The 21618-nt window shown below is 31.9% G+C and overlaps 3 protein-coding genes across 3 annotated transcripts; 2 read left to right on the top strand and 1 right to left on the bottom strand.

Moving 5' to 3' along the window:
* The first annotated feature begins 669 nt into the window (after positions 1 to 669).
* Positions 670 to 2918, top strand: LOC145032204 (Tetratricopeptide repeat (TPR)-like superfamily protein). Its single transcript, XM_078980939.1, has one exon. The coding sequence runs from the start codon at positions 773 to 775 to the stop codon at positions 2714 to 2716; it is 1944 nt and encodes a 647-aa protein (XP_078837065.1). The 5' UTR covers positions 670 to 772; the 3' UTR covers positions 2717 to 2918.
* An 8585-nt stretch (positions 2919 to 11503) lies between these two features.
* On the top strand, positions 11504 to 12250 carry LOC145032197 (EG45-like domain containing protein 2). Its single transcript, XM_078980930.1, has 3 exons — positions 11504 to 11677; positions 11779 to 12058; positions 12145 to 12250. The coding sequence occupies exons 1-3, from the start codon at positions 11569 to 11571 to the stop codon at positions 12149 to 12151; spliced, it is 396 nt and encodes a 131-aa protein (XP_078837056.1). The 5' UTR covers positions 11504 to 11568; the 3' UTR covers positions 12152 to 12250.
* Positions 12251 to 12318: 68 nt separating this feature from the next.
* Positions 12319 to 17515, bottom strand: LOC145032188 (cellulose synthase A catalytic subunit 1 [UDP-forming]-like). The gene is made up of 14 exons (XM_078980918.1): positions 17103 to 17515; positions 16506 to 16701; positions 16247 to 16419; positions 16062 to 16173; positions 15778 to 15973; positions 15420 to 15686; positions 14946 to 15291; positions 14725 to 14862; positions 14518 to 14643; positions 14225 to 14437; positions 13860 to 14124; positions 13584 to 13780; positions 13136 to 13486; positions 12319 to 13053 (listed from the first exon to the last, which is right to left on the bottom strand). Exons 1-14 carry the CDS (start codon positions 17181 to 17183, stop codon positions 12466 to 12468), a joined length of 3249 nt encoding a protein of 1082 aa, XP_078837044.1. The 5' UTR covers positions 17184 to 17515; the 3' UTR covers positions 12319 to 12465.
* Between the last annotated feature and the right edge of the window lie 4103 nt (positions 17516 to 21618).

The following is a 21618-nucleotide window of genomic DNA, read 5'->3' as shown; positions in this document are numbered from 1 at the left end:
ATAAGGAAACTCTATATATGGAAATGTTTATTCCGTTCCCAAAATTCGATTATAATTACGACATCTCTGTTCATAGTCTGAATTATGAGAACATGACAAATAGAAACATTATAGCAAAAGACTGGTCAAGTATCATGTCTTTATGTGAGACATCATGAATCGTGTCCCATATGCTTCGGATATAGGATCGATTACATGTGTTCTAATATTTATCATTTCTAAAATTTTCAAATGTGTAGGGCATTAAGAGGGGAAAAGGTCTGGAATTGGATATGACTAAAATGATGAAACAATTGTTGAGGACAATCTGAGATTCACCAAATATTGGTTGCTCATGGAAAGTTTAGAGTATGGTGTAAAATTTTGGAAATAACCATATTGACATATTCTGAAAGGAAACAACTCTTATTCAGAAGTGATAGTTAGAATGGGAATATGAAAATGTTTCATAGTGGAAATTATTCATTAAATCTGTGTAAGATTAGAAAATTTAATACAAGAAGTATGTGTTAAAGGAATGTAATTTGAATTTTAGACTTAGTTTCCATGAAATTATTCTCCATTTGAATTACTCAAAAATTGGATTTTTAGATTGTACAAAATGTTTTCTGTTTAACAAGAAATAGCGTTTGGAACTTCATATTCTTGTTTTTAAGTGAACACCACCAAGTAAACCTTCATTATTTTCGCCCATTCTATTTGATTGCCCCTCAGGTACAACATGGCGAAAGGAATATAAGTTCAAATTCATTCAAATCTCGCCTTAACAATCATGTTCATCACAGAAGACTTGTGTATCAAAATCTTGGACAAGTGCCCAGATATCAAACAATTGAAAAAGATACATTGTAGGTTAATTATTGATGGAAACCTCGTCTCAGCATCGCATATTGCTCTGAAATTAATGAAAGCTTATTCTGAATGTCGCCAAATCGCAGTTACCCGCCAACTGTTTGATGAATTTCCTCAAAAAGATGTAGTCTTCTTCAATGTGATGATTAGAAGCTACGTAAACAATGAATTCTACGAAAAAGCACTTCGTATGTACAGAAACATGTTCAAGTTCAACATTAACCCTGATCATTTTACAGTTCCTCAAGTTCTAAAAGCATGTTCCGTGTCTGAGAATTTATGGGTCGGATTACAAACCCATGTTGCTGTTCTCAAGAAGGGTCTGCATTCAAATCTTTATGTAGGGAATGGATTGATTACAATGTATGGAAAATGTAACCGGTTACTGGAAGGACGCCAGGTGTTTGATGAAATGCCTAGTAGAGATATCGTCTCCTGGAATGCTATGGTTGCTGCCTACGCCCAAAACCGGATGTTTGAAGATGCATTGGAGATTTGTAAAACAATGATGCAATGTTCTACCTCAAAACCTAACGCAGGCACCATGGCCAGCCTTTCCCCTGCTTTAACAACTTCTACTTCATCTACCAACGTGATGTTTATGAAAGAAATGTTCATGAATCACGCTCGAGAGAGTTTAATTTCTTGGAATGTCATGATAGCTGTGTATGTGAACAACTCGATGCCTAAAGATGCAGTTAATCTTTATCAACAGATGGAGAATTACGGAATCGACCCAGATTCAATCACAGTTGCTAGCATCCTACCCGCTTGTGGAGACCTTTCAGCTTTATTGCTAGGAAGAAAGATTCATTCATATGTAAAAACAAAAAGGCTTCTTCCTAATCTAACAGTAGAGAACGCCATGATTGACATGTATGCTAAATGTGGATCTTTAAACGAAGCACGCAAGGTGTTTGATGAAATGCCAACAAGAGATGTCGTCTCCTGGACTTCCATGGTCTCTGCTTATGGCATGACTGGAGATGGTGAAACTGCTATCACAGTCTTTTCAAATATGCAAAATTCCGGAATCGCCCCTGATTCCATTTCCTTCGTTCCAGTTCTATCAGCCTGCAGCCATGCCGGATTACTAAACCAAGGAAAACATTTCTTCAAATTGATGACTGAAGAGTATAACATCATTCCAAGACTCGAACACTTGGCGTGCATGGTTGATTTGCTAGGAAGATCAGGAAGAATCAATGAAGCTTATGATTTCATAAAGAAAATGAAAACAAAACCAAATGATAGAATCTGGGGTGCTTTGTTAAGTGCTTGTAAAGTTCATTCCAACATGGAAATTGGTCTTGTAGCAGCAGATCATCTCTTTGAATTGGTCCCTGAACAAGCAGGGTATTATGTTTTATTATCAAATATATACGCAAAAGCAGGTAGATTTAAAGATGTGACAAATATTCGTTCAATAATGAAATCAAAAGGAGTGAAAAAAGAGCCAGGTGTTAGTAATGTTGAGCTTAATAATCAAGTTCATTCCTTTCTTGCTGGAGATCAATCTCATCCACAATCTAAACAGATTTATCAAGAGTTGGAAGTACTTGTGGGGAAGATGAGGGATTTTGGGTATGTTCCTGAGGTGGATTCTGCACTTCATGATATAGAAGATGAAGATAAAGGAAATCATCTTGTTGTTCATAGTGAGAAGCTTGCTATTGTGTTTGTGATTATAAATACTAAAGCTTTTACGCCTATACGGATTACTAAAAATCTACGTGTTTGTGAGGATTGTCATATTGCTGCTAAGCTTATTTCCAAGATTGTTGAGCGGGAAATTATTCTTCGGGATACAAACCGGTTTCATCATTTCAAGAACGGGATATGCTCGTGTGGTGATTACTGGTGAGATTTTTGGGTTGAGTTCAAATGAGAACATCAAAAAAGTAGAGATTAGAGAATATACCAAATCCTTGTTGCATCTACATATAATTCAAATCTCAAAACCGTAATATCATAAAGAAGTCTATATTTTGATAAGAATATACCAAATAACATATAACTATTTCACAAGCATGTTAAATACATTTAAATGAGAATCTCTACCAGAAATAAAGGAAACTTAATTAAAAAGTCGGGTTTGGACATGCTGATATGACTCATTGTTATTTAGCTATTGCATTTCTTTTTCTTATTGTTGGACGTATGTATAGAACTAATTTTGGGATTGGGCACAGTATGAAAGATCTTTTAGATCCACATATCCCTCCACGAGGACGATTGGGACGTGAGCATGAGGGTCTTTATGACACAATTAATAATTCGCTTCATTTTCAATTAGGCCTTGCTCTAGCTTTTTTAGGGGTTATTATTTCTTTGGTAGCTCAACACTTGTATGAAAAATCACACCAACACATATTTTCAATTAAAAACCGAAACCGCATCGAATGGCACCGAAATTACATGTAAAACCACATCGAAACAAAAACCACACCTATCGGTTTTACCCTATAGAAACCGCATCTTGCAGTTTGCGGTTCGGTTTTGTCAAAAATTCGCAACATGCTCACCCCTACTTTTCAAGATCAAACAACACCTCACTTTCATCTATTAAACTATACTTACACATCTCATATTATATCTTGGTTTGGTCTTAGACCATTCAAGTTCATTTGTATTGTAAGTGTATTAGGTTAGTGTGGGTAAGGTAACACGGGCGTATCCACCATGTTCTTAGGTAGGTCCTAGGATCTATCTAATTTCTCAATTTCATTTATAATGTATATAATAGAAAAATTAAGAACTATCTTAGAAAAAATAGAGAACTTACATTGAGTTTATTTTTAATTTTTTTTTTTTAAAAACCATTTTAAAAAGAGAAAAATATAAACTATTAGGGACAATTTGTTATTTTAAATTATGAGATTGATAACAAAAAGTTAACCACTCTTAATCGGCACTCTCAAAATATTAATAAATAAACAAGTTGTTCTAATAAAATGAAAGCCCACATGCCAAAGACTCTCACTCTGTGTTCGCCGCTTTATCAATGGACTAATAATCAACTAGTTTTTCGTTAAACTATACGCCTTTTTTCAGTTATATTTCAATCGGTTTTTTAAAAAATTTTAATCGGTGGCACAAGGTACATGAGCCGATTGAACTTGTTCAGTTCTTTTAAGGTACATGAGCCGACCTGATCCGACTCGACTCCAAAAATATTGTTGATTTTTTTTATCAGCTTCACTTAATTAGGAACCACGTGATTTTTTTATCTAGATTCGTCACTGGTGGGTAATTCTATGGTATCCAGTTAAGATGGCGTTAAGTTGTCAAGTTAGCAAGATGATGTGTTTTCGTATCTACATTCAAATTTTCAATTTAACTTCAAATTCCTTATTTCAAGCAACAAAGTGTTTTAACACTGATTACTCTCCAAGGGTGCACGGAGTCGTGCGACGGCTAGGGTAACAGATCCACGCCTCGGTGGTTACCATCGGAAGACATGCAGGTTCTTCAGCCCGCTGCTTCCTTTCTCTCTCTCTCTCTCTCTCTCTCTCTCTCTCTCTCTCTCTCTCTCTCTCTCTCTCTCTCTCTCTCTCTCTCTCTCTCTCTCTCTCTCTTATGCTTCATGCTGAGTGAGTTGAGTATCTAGAAAGTTGAAAGTTAAAAGGGGTAAAAGCAACAATTTCAAAAGTAAAAAGGATGAAAATTTAAGAACTTAACAAAAGTGATGGACCAAAGTTAATATGTAGAAAAATCGAGAGGTAAAAAGTAATTTTCAAAAAGTAAAATGATAGAAAATAGAAATTTAACAAAAGTGAGAACCAAAGTTACTAAATACCAAATTTCACAATTTTTATAACCTCATATTCAATTAAATCCTTAAATTATTATTTTTTCTAATTAAGATACGAATACAGGTAAATATATTTATTTTCATCATTTTTCCCGGCTATAAGGTCATCCCAATTATAAAATTTACATTTTTTTCTCAAATTTTAAATTTTATTATAAATTTGGTCCAATTTTTATATTTTTGTCCCTATTATAAAATTTTGTTACAATTTCATCTTAAATTTTGTTTTTTTACATATATTTTTCCAAAATTTTGTTTCGAAATATGTTATTTTTGCTTTATAAAATCATATTTATACTAAAACCCTTTTTTACAAAACATTTTTGTTATAAAAAGGTTTTTATATGTGAAAAATATGTTTCTATATAAATTTGGTCCAAAAGGTTTTTTGCATAACAGGTTTTTTTATGTGAAAATATATTTTTATATATAAAAAACATGTTTTCACAAAAAAAACACATTATTTCACATAAAAGACATATTTTTGCTTATGCATCAATATAATTCGAAAACGAATAACATGTCAAAAATTATTCATATAGGATGAAAATGATTGTAATGTATATTAACGTATTGTAAGTTTATTAATTATTATACATGATTATCATTTATTTGAAATAAAGTTATTAGGGGTGAGCAAAAACCGAACCGCAAACAAAAAAAAACCGAAAAAACCGCATAAATCGAAACCGAAAAACCGAAACCGAAATGAAAACCGATGGTGCGGTTTTTAGTTTTGCAAAAACCGAAAATACTCGGTGCGGTGCGGTTTCTAGTCTCGCAAAAACCGCAAAAAACTGAATCGCACCATATATATATATATATATATATATATATATATATATATATATATATATATTTAAGGATGATCGTATATTTTATCTTATCTATTGAAGGATGATATTCGTAAGAAACAAGAACTTATGACAATTAAATTTCTATAAATATAAATATTTATCTTATCTATTGAAGGATGATCGTATATTTTTAAACATACATTCAATGGTATTTACAATAACAAATAATGTTTGTGATATTTTTTAACATTTAAATATGAAGAGTACTAGTGATATAATATCATTTTTATGAATACATTAATTGATATTATCGTATGTATTTGTGAAACAAATATTATATTAAATTCGTATTATATTCAAGCATTAGAAACATGTTGGATGAGTGGTTATATAATTTGATTTCAAAACAAGAGGTGGTGGTATCAGTTTATCTCCAATAAATGATTAACACTCCTCATCTAAGTCAAAGTAACTCGTTGAGTTACTTGAGTTTTAGTAAAAATGCAAAACGAAAAAAAAAAAAAAAAAAAAAAAAAAAAAAAAAAAAAAAAAAAAAACTAACAAAAAACCTCAAAAAAAACCGAACTGCAAAAAGCCGCAATAAAAAAACCGCATAAAATCGAACGGTGCTGTTTCTAAATTTCAAAAAACCGAAGTTGCGGTTTTCGGTTTGATTTTGATCAAAAACCGCACCGAACCGCACCATGCTCACCCCTAAAACCCTAAAAGTTATAACACATTAAGGATCGCCACTCATTAAACATGAAGGATCGCCACTCATTAGCACTTTCTAAAACTTCGATTTTATCCGGGCACTAATTTTAAGTTGATCATATTCTTTATTATTTTTTCAATAATATTCTATCATGTCTTTTTTCGTCTTAGTAAATCTATATATACTATTGTTTATTCATCACTCATGAGTCAAAAAGTATCATTTATCATGATTATCAAGAAAAACTAATTAAATATTTACATTAGCAAGATTATAATCATTACAATTTGGGTCAATCTTAACTATGCTTTTTCCTCTTTATAGTACTTATCGTATATATATATATGTCATTAGTTCATAATCCACGTTTACATGTCTTTTTTTAATAAATGTTTATGCATTTGAAACTTAGATGGTGTTTGTTTTTCAGAGCCAAAATGTTTGCAGTCTGCGAATCATATTTGTAGGCATCTGCAGTAAAAGATATGTACCAAACGTCTGCAGTCTGCAATAAGACTGTTTGTTTTTTAAAATATGCAAACTTCAAAAATAAATTAAAACCTATATATATATATATATATATATATATATATATATATATATATATATATATATATATATATATATATATATATATATATATATATATATATATATATATATATATATATGGAAAAGATTAAATGAGAACACTAAAAAGGTTGAGAACGCGAGAACAATTTTATACCAATCATTTTATAAGGGTAAACTAGTAATTTTATATTTAAATTAAACTGTAACATTATCAAATTTAAATGAAAAATCCCTAAAATCTAGCCATAATGAAGGGTTACCTAAAATAAGGAACTTATTTTTTTATTTCTTAAATAAATGTAAAAATCTTTTTTATCAGTTTTCTCGTATTATTAAAAAAAAACCAACTTTTTTTTTTCTATTTTATCTTTTGTCGGAATATTTGTAATCATATATAGTTGCAACATAATTTTAATCATAAATAAATATTGTTTTTAATCATATAAGAATGCAACATACTTTAATCATATATAAATCAAATATATATATTCAATAATACAATTATAGACATAAAATAGTAAAATAAATTACATAAATAACTAATTATACATTTATTCATAAATGAAGAAAACAACAAATAAACGAATTTGCTGTATCATAATTAAGTATTTTTTTTAAAAATCATAAATAGATACAACAAAATTTTTTTACTACAATTATTCTATAATCACAAATAAATATCTCATGATCTTCATAAATTTTCGTTGCATATTATCGCTTCAATACTCCATTTCCGAAGGACCTTGAAATCTTTATTTATTTTTCTGTTCATTAAAACAAAATAAATATCAATAATATTAATTAAAATTTTGAAAAAACTAGGTAACATGATCCGGAACTATTCATATAATCATCAGTGAATAAAATACCATAAACAAGCTATATTACATAGTCATTAATGAATAAAATACCATAAACAAAATTGTATATCCAAAAAAAAATGTAAGAAGGCTAGCTCTATTACATTTCATCAAATGAATAGTATAAAAAATATCTAAAGTCCAGTCCATTGTAATCACAAACTATCAAAACTATATTAGATTTGATTTTGTTTCGAACTCTCCAAATTTAATCAACAAAAATAAACTACAAAAACTAATTTAAGATGGCTAGCAATCAATCATAGTTAACTTTTTTTTTATCAAATCTTTAATATTTTGGAAATTACGCACACCATTAATAATGAGTTTAGCATTATCATTCATTCTTTGATTTTTAGCAAAACTTAAATGTGAAAATGGATTTTAAATAAAGAAAAGTTCATCAACATAAAAATCAAAATTCAGTATGCATAAAAATAAAGGAATTCAAGACGTGAATTCTAGTGCTATGGATATTGACGTGAAGGCCAAAACGAGAAGAAAAACAAAGAAATCTTACGTGCATCAACAATGGAAATTAGACAAATAAGATGTTGTAGGTTATCTTCACCAGCGCCCAATAACAAATAAAATACAATAGCAACTCACCGGCAATAGCTCTGTCGCAACACTTCAGTCAATAGTAACGAGCGGAAAAAGGTTGATGGCTGGAAGGATTGATAAGAAACCCTAATTGAATTAGATATTCAAAGAAAGAAGTATTCCATATTTAAAAGGCTGATTTTATGTATCATAAAAGAATGAAATTCCTATACTAACCTTACGTTCATTTAAAAGTTACAAATTGGCTCCATTAGCTTTAAATTTTGACATAAATGGCACACTTGATCTAAACCGTAGATCTTATAGTTTATATGATTTCAGATTTGTTCTCACGTTCTCAACCTTTTTAATGTTCTCATTTGATCTTACTCATATATATATATATATATATATATATATATATATATATATATATATATATATATATATATATATATATATATATATATATATATATATAATTTAAAAGACCTTTTCAATATTCCTAATATAAAAACATTGTAATTTAATAATACAATCACCTTATTTTCAATATATATATATATATATATATATATATATATATATATATATATATATATATATATATATATATATATATATATATATATATATAACAAATTAATTGTCCATTTTATGAAGAAAAAAAAAACACGTTCATAAAATACTTTCATAAGTTTTGTAGTATATTTAACTTTTTTAGTTACTGTTATAAAAAGTCATTGGATAAATATGCATAAAGTTTTTTAAAATATGAATACCAAAAAATTAAAAAAATTATGTGACCAAATAAAAAGTTTATAAAACTAAAATTATTAAAATAATATATTTACAAAGTGTTTACATGGCAAATGAATTAAAAAAAAAAAGTGCACGAATGAGGTTTGATAGGTTTTTTATTTTATTTTTTATTCTTTTGGCTTACAATTAAGCGATAAATGGTCGGCGCTTTTTTATTGTCTTTTAAGATTAGTGAAAGGGTTAAGAAGGGATTAGAAGACATAGGTCCACATCTGCACCCAGAAGATGATGTATAAATCTTTGTATGTCTACGATCTTCTAAAAAGCAAACAGTCTACAGGACTAAAAGTTTGCGCGCCGTCTGCACGATACAGACATAAAAGGTCTAAAAGAGCTTTTGAAAAAAAACAAACACCACCTTATTAATATGGTATGATATCTCTTTCCAAAAAAATGTCATTTTATAACGATCAAAATTGACATGGGCGTGGTTTTTCTGTGACATTTAATCAAAATATATTTAGTATGATTTTGTTTTTTAGATAAATAATGTAAGCATATTAAACCAAAAGTGAAAATTTTGTTCTATAACTTTAATACTTTATTGTAGTCACACTTAACAGTTATTTCTTCGTAATACAGTTGTCTGATGCATGAAAAAATAAAGTTAACTTTTTTTTGCCGGTTAGCCGGTAATTAGGGTTTTACTGTAAAAAAAATAAAGTTTAGAACTTTCTTGTTAAATCGTTAAAAATATTGAGACTTTAGTGTATAGTCTTGGTTTCTCTAGAAACAAATAATTTTATCAGTCTTGTGAGACCTAATTCCTATCCTAAGAACTTTTAATTGTGATTTTTATTGCAACACCACTGTTTTTTCTTACCATCATCATCTTTACTCCGCTACAATCACAATCAGGGAAACTGATGCAAAAGAGAGAGCAATAGAGGGTAAGAAGACTTGTAAAACTCTTTTCTTGGTTCGCCATCAAATCTTGAACTGAAAAGAGGGGCAAATTCAACAAACACAAACAACACACGTCCAGTAAAAAATGTGTGAATCTGGAGAATATGTAAGGACAGTTTTCCGGTTTCTTAATTCTCCATTCTTAGTATTGCAAAAAACTCAACACAATTATGTTTTTTTTTCTTTCTTGATTATCTTTATGCAAAAACTCAATACAATCTTGATGCTTTCTTTCTTGATTACCTTTATTTTTTTTCAATATCGATTTGTTGAGATTAAAAAAAACTATTTAACAATAATCAAATGTTAATGATTTTAATAATCACTTGTTGACCAGAGCATATTGGTCAGATTCTAATAATTTTTATGTTTAAAGATTATCATGCCATTAAATTTTAACAAACATATATATATATATATATATATATATATATATATATATATATATATATATATATATATATATATACACACTAAAGTCCCTATATTTTTAACGGTTTGATAAAAAAATCCTATTTTTTTTTTTTTTACATTAATGTCTTAATTCACGATTTGAAAAAGAAAGTCATAAATTTTAATTTTTTGATAGTAAAACCATAATTACTAGCTAACCGGCAAAAAATGGTAAACATATCAAAAAGTGCTGCTAGTTAGGATTTTACTCTCAAAAAAATCAAATTTAAGATTTTTTTGTTGAATCATTCAAAATATTGAGACTTTAATTTATATATCCAATCTTTTAAAATAGTAAATCTTATGGACAAACTAATTTTGATTATCTGATAGTCTAAACTTTTATTGAACATCATTTTTCATATGTATAGAATTACTTTAACACAAACTACTTTTATTGAACGACATTCTCCATCTATATTGAATTACTTTAACACAAACTTGAACCCAAAAAAACACAAAAGCTTTGTGAAATATGCATCTAAAAATAAAATTTGGATTGTTTATTTATATGATAAAAGGTAATATAAAATATTTATTAATAACGAATCATGTAACAGTTTGTAGTGACGAATTCAAATATGAATTTCCCTTCCTTAAAAAATTGTGAACAGTTTAGAGCCATTGGTTTTAGTTAGTGGTGATTGTACTGGATGCACCTTTCTTTGGTAATCATATCGGTCAGCCGACGTATAAGCCAAAATAATTTCATAGATTCGACACCAACAATGGGTTTATCAACTAAAAAAAATTCACCGAAAATATAATTTTTCTCCATTAAAACACTATGGTTTTATCTATTAATCCTTACATATGATTTTCCATTGCCTTTTTTGTACCATTGTCAAAATTGACTATTTTTTTCTGTTTAAAAGAGACGATAAAAAAAGTTGTTTTATGTTTACGTTAGAAACCATCTTTCCTTAAACTAATTAGTGGTAGGCATCAAGAACTTTATATCACAATTGACCAAAACCTATTAAATCCATGTTTCATGCGCAAAGGTAGATATATATCACATTAAATATCTATAGTTTATCCAATTTGATCACAAACTTTTCATTCATTCTATATACATGCTTGCACATTTCTATTAAAAAACACGTGACAATATATCTCAAACTATAACTATATCTTTTAAATAAATCCATACAATATCTATATATAATCCAAGGGGGTGCATCTTACTACCACAGTATTTGAGAGAGAGAAAAGAAAAGGGAATTTGTAGCGATGGGAATTGGAGTGATTGTGAATTTATTTTTATTGTTAATCTTCAATAACATCAAGTGCGGTTTGAGTGAAATTGGCACTGCCTCATCCTATGAGCCTCCTTATACACGTAAGTTTTAAATATGATTTTAATTATTATGTTTTTGACATTGGGAATAAATAAAAAAAAATAGTTAAATTGAAGGATTTTTTTATATATTTTTAATGTAGCCACAAGGTGCAATGGCAACAGAGCAGATCAATTCCCATTGGGGAACTTATTTGTGTCAGTGAGCGAAGGACTATGGGATAACGGTGCGGCATGTGGTAGGCGATACCGACTCAGATGTTTGAGTGGAAATAACAAACCGTGTAGAGATGGTACCGTTGATGTTAAGGTCGTGGATTTTTGTTCCAAAAGGCCGTGTCCTTCGACTATTGTTTTGTCAAATGATGCCTTTTCTGCCATTTCCAAGTCTCAAAGGGAGAAAATTAACGTTGAATATATTGAGTAAGTAAAACCGCAACTTTTCTTATATTTTTTTAGGTTACAATTTACAACCATCTAACTTTATTTTCTTTAATATTTTGTTTCAGGATCTGACATGAACCTTGGTGTGTACGGAATTTCATGTTTTGTTCATTATATATTTACTTGTTGAAGATTAAATTCATGAAATTAAATACTGTTTGAATTTTGTAATATATAATAACAAGAAATTTGCATAATTGCATACAACTCAACTTAATTGAATGTAATGAACCGACATATTAAGATAAGGTTATACTTAAATTTTTCATTGAATTCGTGGGATGACAACAATAAATCAAATAATTATATCATTCGTACACATCACATGATATCACATCACATCACAGTTTACACAAATTTGCAACTCGTAAACTTTGTATATATACCTAACAATCGATCCCACATTGTCCTTTAACTGCATCAAGAGTATCGTCTGTGGTAAAGGGGTCGATACGAACCCACAAAAGGGAGAAAATCGAAGCAAGCAGAATCGACCACACGATAACAATGGTGGGGGTTCGATTTTGCCGACCCAACAGACCTTTGAGAAACGGGTATAAATGGACGATAACCCAGATCGCAAAAAACAGTTTCCCAAAAAGTGGGCCCCACGACTGGTAACCGCTGTTGATTGCAGATGAAACGCCGGAAACTATGCCGATTAGGTTTACGATCAGAACACTGGTGGGTGGGATGAGGAGCGCCGTCCATTTGAATATATAGAGTTCTGCAAAATCACCGTCTTCATCGTTTGCCTTGGATGTGACGGTGAAATTGGTGTCGATTCCAGCGAGAACTTTGAGAAGACCTTGGAAGACGGCGAAGAGATGAGCAGACGTGCCTCCTATCACCCAAAACTGTTCGTTTCTCCACCAGTCTTCAATACTCACGCCACTCCACCGGAGCTCCAAGATTCCGGTCGCAGCAATGGAGATAAAGAGAAGAATAAACCACATACTAGCATAGTTGCTTATCTGTTGCAAAACCCCCAATTTTCAACATGTACAAACATTCATTCATATCTTACAACTCATAAAGCATGCATGATTAACGTACCTCGGGGATGATGAATTTTCCGGTGAGAAGGCAGACGGCCGGAAGTACACAGTAGGCTAGAAGAGGGATGGAGGTGAGGGGATAGACGATGGTGTTTATGTATGCGAGCCTCTCCAGGAGTTTTAATTTACCATTATACCCATACCAGATGGGGCAATGTCTACTGAGTAAAATCTCGATTGAACCTAAAGCCCACCGGAGGACCTGGTTCAGACGATCCGAAAGATTGATCGGAGCAGAACCCTTGAAAGCCGGACGTTGTGGCATGCAATATATTGAGATCCATCCTCTTGTGTGCATCTTGAATCCAGTTAAAATATCTTCTGTCACAGACCCATAAATCCATCCAATCTGCTTGCATTTTGTACACAAACAAAATAACATGAACATTATTGTTTTTCCGATGACCACGTATAACAAGAATTGGAAGCTAGAAGGGTAAAATTACCTCTTTACCCCACTCGGTTTTATCCTCATAACCACAGCTAATAACATGTATTGCTTCCTTCAAAAGGGTAGCTGGATTGGTAGTGGGGGGAATTCCTCCCATCTCCATGAAAGTTGCAGCAACAAATACAGGAGATTGACCAAATCGCTTCTCTAAGCTCTTTTGCGACATTAGTAACGATCTATCTTCATCATACCCTTTCAAAAACAAAAGAATTTAGTCAACATCAATGATTCAATGGATCCACAAACTGCAGTGAAAGACTCAAAGTCAAACCTTCAACACCCTCATCGATATCATCCATGTTTAAAATCGGAGTGTTGGATTCCGTTCTTTTCATCACTGCTTTTCTATCCACGTACTTCTTGTTAACGTTTCTCGACTTCTTTCGTGAACCACAACAGCTTTTCACAATGATATTTGGTTCTAAATCAGCCTCTGTTAAAACAGGGTCGTATCCATACAGAGCTCGTCGATTGAAACAGCAACCAGTTCCCACGTAAACCGGCCCCTGAATCCCATCCAGCCCTTTCAAGTTAATCTGTAAAAAAAATAGAAATGTCAATTTTTGATTTTTGAAATCCCAACAATATCGGAATTTGAATTTGAAATTTTTCTTAAGTTAAAGTTCAGAAAAGCACATCGAAGAAGACGATATTGCGATTAGCATATCGATCGTGTAAATCAATCCCGTCGAATCTCTGTGGGAATTGAACATAACAAGTCTTCTTTCCATAGGCAGGATCCATCATGAAACACATGGCTTCCTTAAGAGCTTTGCTGTTGTTGAAGTAGTGATCACAATCGACGTTCAAAAGGTACGCGCCATTCGTCAAAACCGCCGAAACCCTAATCTGTAACACCAAATTGCATCGCATCCATAAGCAACCAATAAGCACGAAACAAATTCAAGCTTATTTTAAGAGATTCATACCAAAGCATTCATGGCACCGGCTTTCTTGTGATGTTGAAACCCAGGACGTTTTTCACGAGACACGTAAACAAGACGAGGTAGCTCATTTCCATCTGTATCGCAACCTCCACTGTGCCCCAAGAACACCTATCCAATTCCAATCATCATAAGTCAAACGTTCAACTGTTGATATACAAATTTTCAGCAACGAAACAATCATTCAAATACCTGAATCATTCCAGGATGATCACGGGGGTTGTTTCCAGGCCAAGGAGTTCCATCCTGCATAGACCAGCCTTCTTCCGGCATCTTTTGGGCTTTTGCTACAAGTGCATTGACCCGAACTTTGAATTCTTCGTATTCTCTCTGCCATAAAAGGGTGTTTTAGGTACTTGGTAAAACACTGGAAGAAATCATAAAACATAAAACATAAAAGTGGTAAAACTCACCTTCATTGCTCTACGTTCTTTGACGAAAGAAGGCTGGATCTTGTCCTTCAAGTAATCTATCTTTTGAGCAAAATAAAATTCAGGGGCTCTGGGCTCGATGCTATGCTTCTTGCAGAATGGGACCCACTTTTTTGCAAACTCTGCTGTCTCAGAAAGAGACTCAAATGTAAGCATAGCAGAACCATCATCAGATACATAGCAGGAGACTTTGTCAACAGGATATTCCACAGCAAGAATCGACAACACTGTGTTTGCAGTGATGAGAGGAGGCTCTTTTAATGGATCCACTGTACTCACAAAGACATCTATAGGCGCCAATTGTGAAGGCTCTCCTTCCCTATCAAACCTACAAAATAACAATTTTTCATTGTTTAAGCTAAAATTACCTAATTACCCATGATAATGACTACAAAATGAAAGTACGTTGCTATTTGTTACAATTAGCCCAAAATCTAAATCCCATTACTTACTTACCTCAATGCAAGGCGATCAAGGAAGGTCTCACGTTCAACGGGGGACCATTTTGGAAACTGATCAAGAAGCCAAGAAAAAGCAAACCACACCTCACAAATAACAGATACAAGCCACAAAGGATACGCATCATTAACAGGATGAGTCAACCGATATTGCAAGAAAAATCCCAAAATAATCAATCGCAATATAATCACAACTCGATATGGAGTCAAATGAGAAGATGAAATAGGCACCACACGGCTCATTAATTGTCGTGGATCATCAACCCTATATATATTTAACAAAAAAAAAAAAAAAAAGTCAAATCATAAGTCGACAAATATGATATTCCTAAAGTACCCTTTAGTTTACTACTTACAGTTGCAATTCTTCTCCATTTGATCCTGTGCCTTCAATCTCACCTCCTCTTCCTTCGCCACCATTGTACCTGTTTGCCATTTGCATTATGTTTTTGTCTTGTTTTAGTTTCCACCCTTCTACCCTTTCTTTCCAGTCCACATTCCCAAGCCCATATGAATTCAAATCCTTTGATGGGTCCACAATTCTTACAGGAACTATTTATTAAAACGACATCATTAGCATAATTACTACAACATTATCTGATTAATAATAATACTTTTTTTAATTAAAAAAAAAACAAACCTGGTTGTCTTGGATCCATATAGCGGACAGGCTTGTCACCAGGGCCTAATGGACCCGATGTACTTCTTACAGATAGATTGTCCGGTGTGGCAATTGGCATTTCACCAGATACCTGAAAATAACACTCTGAATTTAGTTAAAAGGGTAATGCTTAGAACAAAAGGGTATATAAGTAATTTTCTTACTTGTTGGCCATTAGTGAGAAGGGGAACTGGTTGCTGTGATTCATGTCTTCTAGAAGATGAAGAAAGATCCGGATCTTCTCCTTGCCATTGTCGTCTCCCTTGTGCATAATCAAACTCGTTTTCCAGGTCATCAACATCGTCCTCGTCATCATCACCGTCAACTCGGGGACTCCCTAAAAACATTCGTATCTCTCTTTAATTCTTACAAAAATCATACGTTTGATGTGTTCTTGATGCGAACAAAAACCCAAAGACTAACCTTTGTGTCTTTTGTATCGAGTTTTGCATTGAGGGCATGCTTGATTTCCGTCTCTTCTTTCGTACTCGTAGCAGGGTCTACAAACCGGGAATGCGCACTCGTTGCAAGCAACAAAAACGTCGCCGTTTTCAGTCAGGCCGACGGTGTCGCCGCAGATTTGACATATCTGTCCATTCATATTCTTTAAAGGCTTCGGCTGCACCATCAACACTCAATGTCACAATGAAAATTAAATAATTTAAGAAATCATCATGTGCTAAAGCTGAAAATTTTGTCAAATTAATCAAGATGGGCGCTGAAAACAGAAACTTTCGTCTCGATGATTCAGATCTAAATCCACAAATTTAACAAAAACCCTCTTTGAAGATTTAACAAAAAGGTAGGGTTAATATGTCAAAAGCCGTATCATCACTCGTTACTGAGCTTACTGGTCACACTAATCACTCGGATCCAAAGAAAATCAATAAATATGGATTAAAAAAAAAAAAAAAAAAAACCTACTGTTAAATCACTTAGATCTACACAAAAGTCACTAAAATTGATTTCTGAACACTAAAAATCCAAAAGGGTATTCAAGAAAACCGAAAGAACACATACCCCTCCATCGGAATCATGTCTTATTCTCACCAACTCGTTCCTCTTATGAGATCCGGCAACTAATCCTGCATTTGCCTCCATGTATTCCAATTAAAGTAGAAACAGGGGACTAAAGAAGAACCCCAGATGATAGAAATTGATTTTTTTCGTTCTTGATTTGAATTTTGAAGGAACTTGATAATCAATGAAGGTTGATGGGCATTGGCGTGAGAAGAAAAGGGCCCATTCTTGATCTCACTTTCGATGATTACTGCCTATTAATCATTTGTATTGATTTGTTAAGAAAAGGGAGGGGGAGGGGGAGGGTGTCGGTGATGATGTAAAAAGATAATAGATTTTGGTCGAGAGGGGTGAGAATCAGCTTGGCTTGACTGTCTGGCTTCAGTCAGCTGCTTACAGGAAACTCGGCCTTTTAGTTTCGTTACAATGTCCCTTTTTTAATAGTGTTAGAAATCACCGACTCATAAAATACATATTTAATAGTTTAAATTAAATAATCACGGATCTGAACAACCATCATATTATATATGGAAATGATATGTGATTGTCTATGTATAAAATAAACTAATATCTTTTATTTATTTAGAAAACATTGTCTTTTATATAATATAACACAAATTATTGTTAGAAAGGCCGGGGTAACAAATTAGTAAAAGAAATTATCTTACATCATGCAAGTCTCATCTTTATTTGATAAATACATATTTTAATTTTAATATACACTTTAAATTATTTATTAATTTACTGAATTGTTTTTTAAATAGGTTAAGCACTCCCCTATAAAAACCTTAATATGTATTTTTTTCAAGATATTTTTATCTAATGAATCATAATATATTTTCCTCAATAGTTGTTTATAAATTTTAATTTACAACTAAACCATTTGATTATATTTCTTTTATAAAGTCAGCTAATATTCAAATTATAACTATTTTAAAACATTCCGACTCTTGAAAATCTAATTGTAATTTGATTAATTCATATATCGAATTTGAATTTAGTTTGAACTATTTGAATCGATGTTTTGTAAACTGGAATTAAGTTGAATTTACTTAATTTGATTGGATCGGACTGATCCAAACAAACAAATGGGTGATTGTCTCTTACTTGTTCTTTTTATTCTTGTTGGAGGGTTCCATGCAGCTAAGGGATTATAGTGTAACTTAAAGGATATATTGTATTAATACAAAAATAACTGAGGGACCATAAATGTAATTATAATTGATTTGTAAATTGCAAATCAACATACCTATAAGAAATATAATAAATGTCATACATATTTTATTAATTAAAATGATACGTGTTGATAAAAAAGAAGTAATAATACACATTCTAATTTAGAGTCAAGATAAGGAGAATATGTGTTAACCTTTCAAGTATGTCCATACACATCTAATTAATTGTAGTTATACGTGTAATTTTTGTGGGTGACTAATCTTTTGACATTGTACGAGCGATTCAAAAATCTTTGATATAAATAGAGGTATCCTTTGAGCAATTCTTATGATAGAAAACAATAATAGCCAAAGATATAAACAATATAAAGAAGGGCTAGAAATTTTGAAATTAGAGTTCAGAACTTTCAAGCAAGGAGTCATAAATAAAGAAAGTGTGATATAACGATTATTAAGAAAATAGTTAGTAACCACTAACTAGTTAAGTGATTGCATAGTTACTTTCATCTTATACATAGATATAAAGTATTTCATAAAAATTGTGTGTTATGTGTGTATGTTATTTGTGTTCTTGATATGTGTGCAGGATGAACAAAATATACAGGTTTTATTCAATTTAAATTGTATATGTATTTTGTACCAATAAATATGATTGGTAAAGATGGGTAGATGATATAGATGATGAAATAAATGATGAGAGGTCTCGATGTTTAAGATGATCCAGTCATCCAACGGAGTATAGATGACGACCAGGAACTATTCTAGACAGTCTAGTGGAACGGTGGCAGGCTCGCAACATGTAAGTGTTTTTTAACTAAGTGTTCACCAGATGTACTACACCTCCCCTATGGTTGCCTTTTGACATATACTGCTGAGGAATCCCCTACGCAGTGTTGTCAATGTCACCCCGATGAAAAATCCTTGAGTTATGTCCCTTAATTTAGATGCTTTTAGGAACAAAAAGTGAGGATAACGGGAACGGGTAACCGGGTTGATTGATTGATTAAATTAATAAATTTAATTATTGTGGGTTGATAACCCTATGTGCTCACCAAGTTTTACAAAGTCTGACCCACTTAGTTTCTTTGTTTCACAGGTAGCAGCGTAAGAGTACAGGTATGATGAGTTTAAATATGGAGTGAGATTCAAGGGAGAATAGGCGAATAAAATAATAAACTCTGTAATATTACGTTTATGCTTATGTTGTTGTATTGACCATGACATCCCAAAGTTTTTAAATATAAATGAAATACATTTCCTCAAAAATGCTTTGAAAATGATATTGCCATATTTTTTGGAACAAATTCCATATTATTACTCTTTTGAAAAGAATATTCTGATTTAAATAATCATACTCAAATCGGTCTTCTTTGGCCGTGAAATCGGAGATGTCACAAAACACACACATATAATATGATTTTTTGGAAGATGGGGACGAAGAAATCAGCCACTGAAGGGTCAAATGTTCGTTTGGTTTTAGATCTTTGTTTATTGGATGAAGAACCCGAGAACCCATGAACTCGATCTGATTTTGTTTGTGTGTGCCTCATATATAGGGTTCATAAATTTGTTCTTGAATGTGTTCATCCAAAAACCCTTCATCAGATCTGATATCATGTGTGTTTGTGTTTGTTTGTTCATCAGATATAGGGTTCATGAATGTGTTCTTGAATATGGGTATGTGTGTTCATGAGCTCTTGATGAGGCGTTAGATCTAGTGATGATTTTTAGGGGGAAACTCAAGAACAAACCCATATTTTGTGTATGCTTTTTGTTTTTGGGATGATTTTAGGCGGATATAAAGTGGTAGAAAAAGTTCAGGTGGAGATAGAGGTGGCAGACGGTGGTGGTGGCGAACTGTGGTGGTGGAGGATGGTGGTCGAACGGTGGTGGTGGAGGATGGTGGTCGAACCGTGGTGGTGGCCAAAGATGTTCTTAAGTCTTCTTGAATTTATGAAGATGTTATTAGATGTTTGTCAAAGACAAACCCAAATGGATATATATATATATATATATATATATATATATATATATATATATATATATATATATATATATATATATATATATATATATATATATATATATATATATAGAGAGAGAGAGAGAGAGAGAGAGAGAAAGATAAAGAGAGAAAGAAAGAAAGAAAGAAAGGGTTGGGCCCCATATTTTTAATTAATATAATTTTAAATTAAATAGAAAATAACATAAAAAGTGTATCAGAAGAGCATTTTAGTCTTTTTAATTTTTCGACAGACCAAAATCACAAACAAACATGGTCAAAAGGACCACCAATTCAAAAAGTCGAGGTTTGGATTAAACCTCAGAAAAAATGGATACCACAAGGACCAATTTTGCAGTTGTGCCTAAGTTATCTGAGATAGTTTATCGATAAACTAGCTTATAAGTTAAAAACTAGTTTTTTCAACTAACACACCAAATGAGAAACTTAAAATATAAGCCGAAGAGTTTTCGTAGTTTCAAATTAATATGGTTTAATATAGAGCAACGGGCTAAACTCGGATCGGATCGGCCCGAAGACCGAAAACCATGAATTACCTTACCTGAAAATCGGACCGTTCTTGGGTGTAGCGGGTTCGGGTTCAGTCCGGTCTAGTTCTGGGTACTAAATCGGGTTTCGGGTTTTTGATCGAATTAGACTTTAATATTGTTGTTTACGGTTTCGGTCCAACCTTGTTCTTGATACCAAATTGGGTTTTTTATGTTTGTTGTTTACGGTTTCAGGTTTTGTTTGTCATGTTACTCTCTAGCATACTATTTCGAATTATAATCTTATTACGTAACATCCATCATTCGTATCTTTGTTGTTTGCACTTCAATATAGGGAGTTATCTTGAATCACGTCATAAGTGACTTTTATTATAAGATTTATAATGATGATAATGATAATAATAAGGATATACGTCACAAGTGACTTCTATTATAAGATTTATAGTGATAATAATGATGATATAATCCATGGAACAATCATTTGTATGAAATAGTTATTATCTTAAAATTTTGTTAAAGCTCAAACCAACTCATGTTAATAATAAATCCTGTTTCACAACAAAGATTTGATGTTATCAAAACATACAAAAATAATGTAATGTGTTATAGTGATATGAAGAAAGGAAATGCAGTTTCATCCTTAGATAATTCATAATCTAATAAAAAGTAAGTTCACATTCCACGACCATCAACAATGAAAGGTATTGTGACTTTATGGTTGATTCTTATCTTTTAAGCTTCATTGCAAAATGTTTTTTGAACCATCATGTTCCAACAGCTGACTGAAAAAAACGTAATAACCAAATTATTGATGATCATCGGTTCAAATC

Source organism: Lactuca saligna, chromosome 1 (assembly GCF_052625555.1).
Source record: "Lactuca saligna cultivar CGN05327 chromosome 1, ASM5262555v1, whole genome shotgun sequence".
NCBI classification, from domain to species: domain Eukaryota; kingdom Viridiplantae; phylum Streptophyta; class Magnoliopsida; order Asterales; family Asteraceae; genus Lactuca; species Lactuca saligna.
This window is presented reverse-complemented; position numbering and strand designations above follow the sequence as displayed.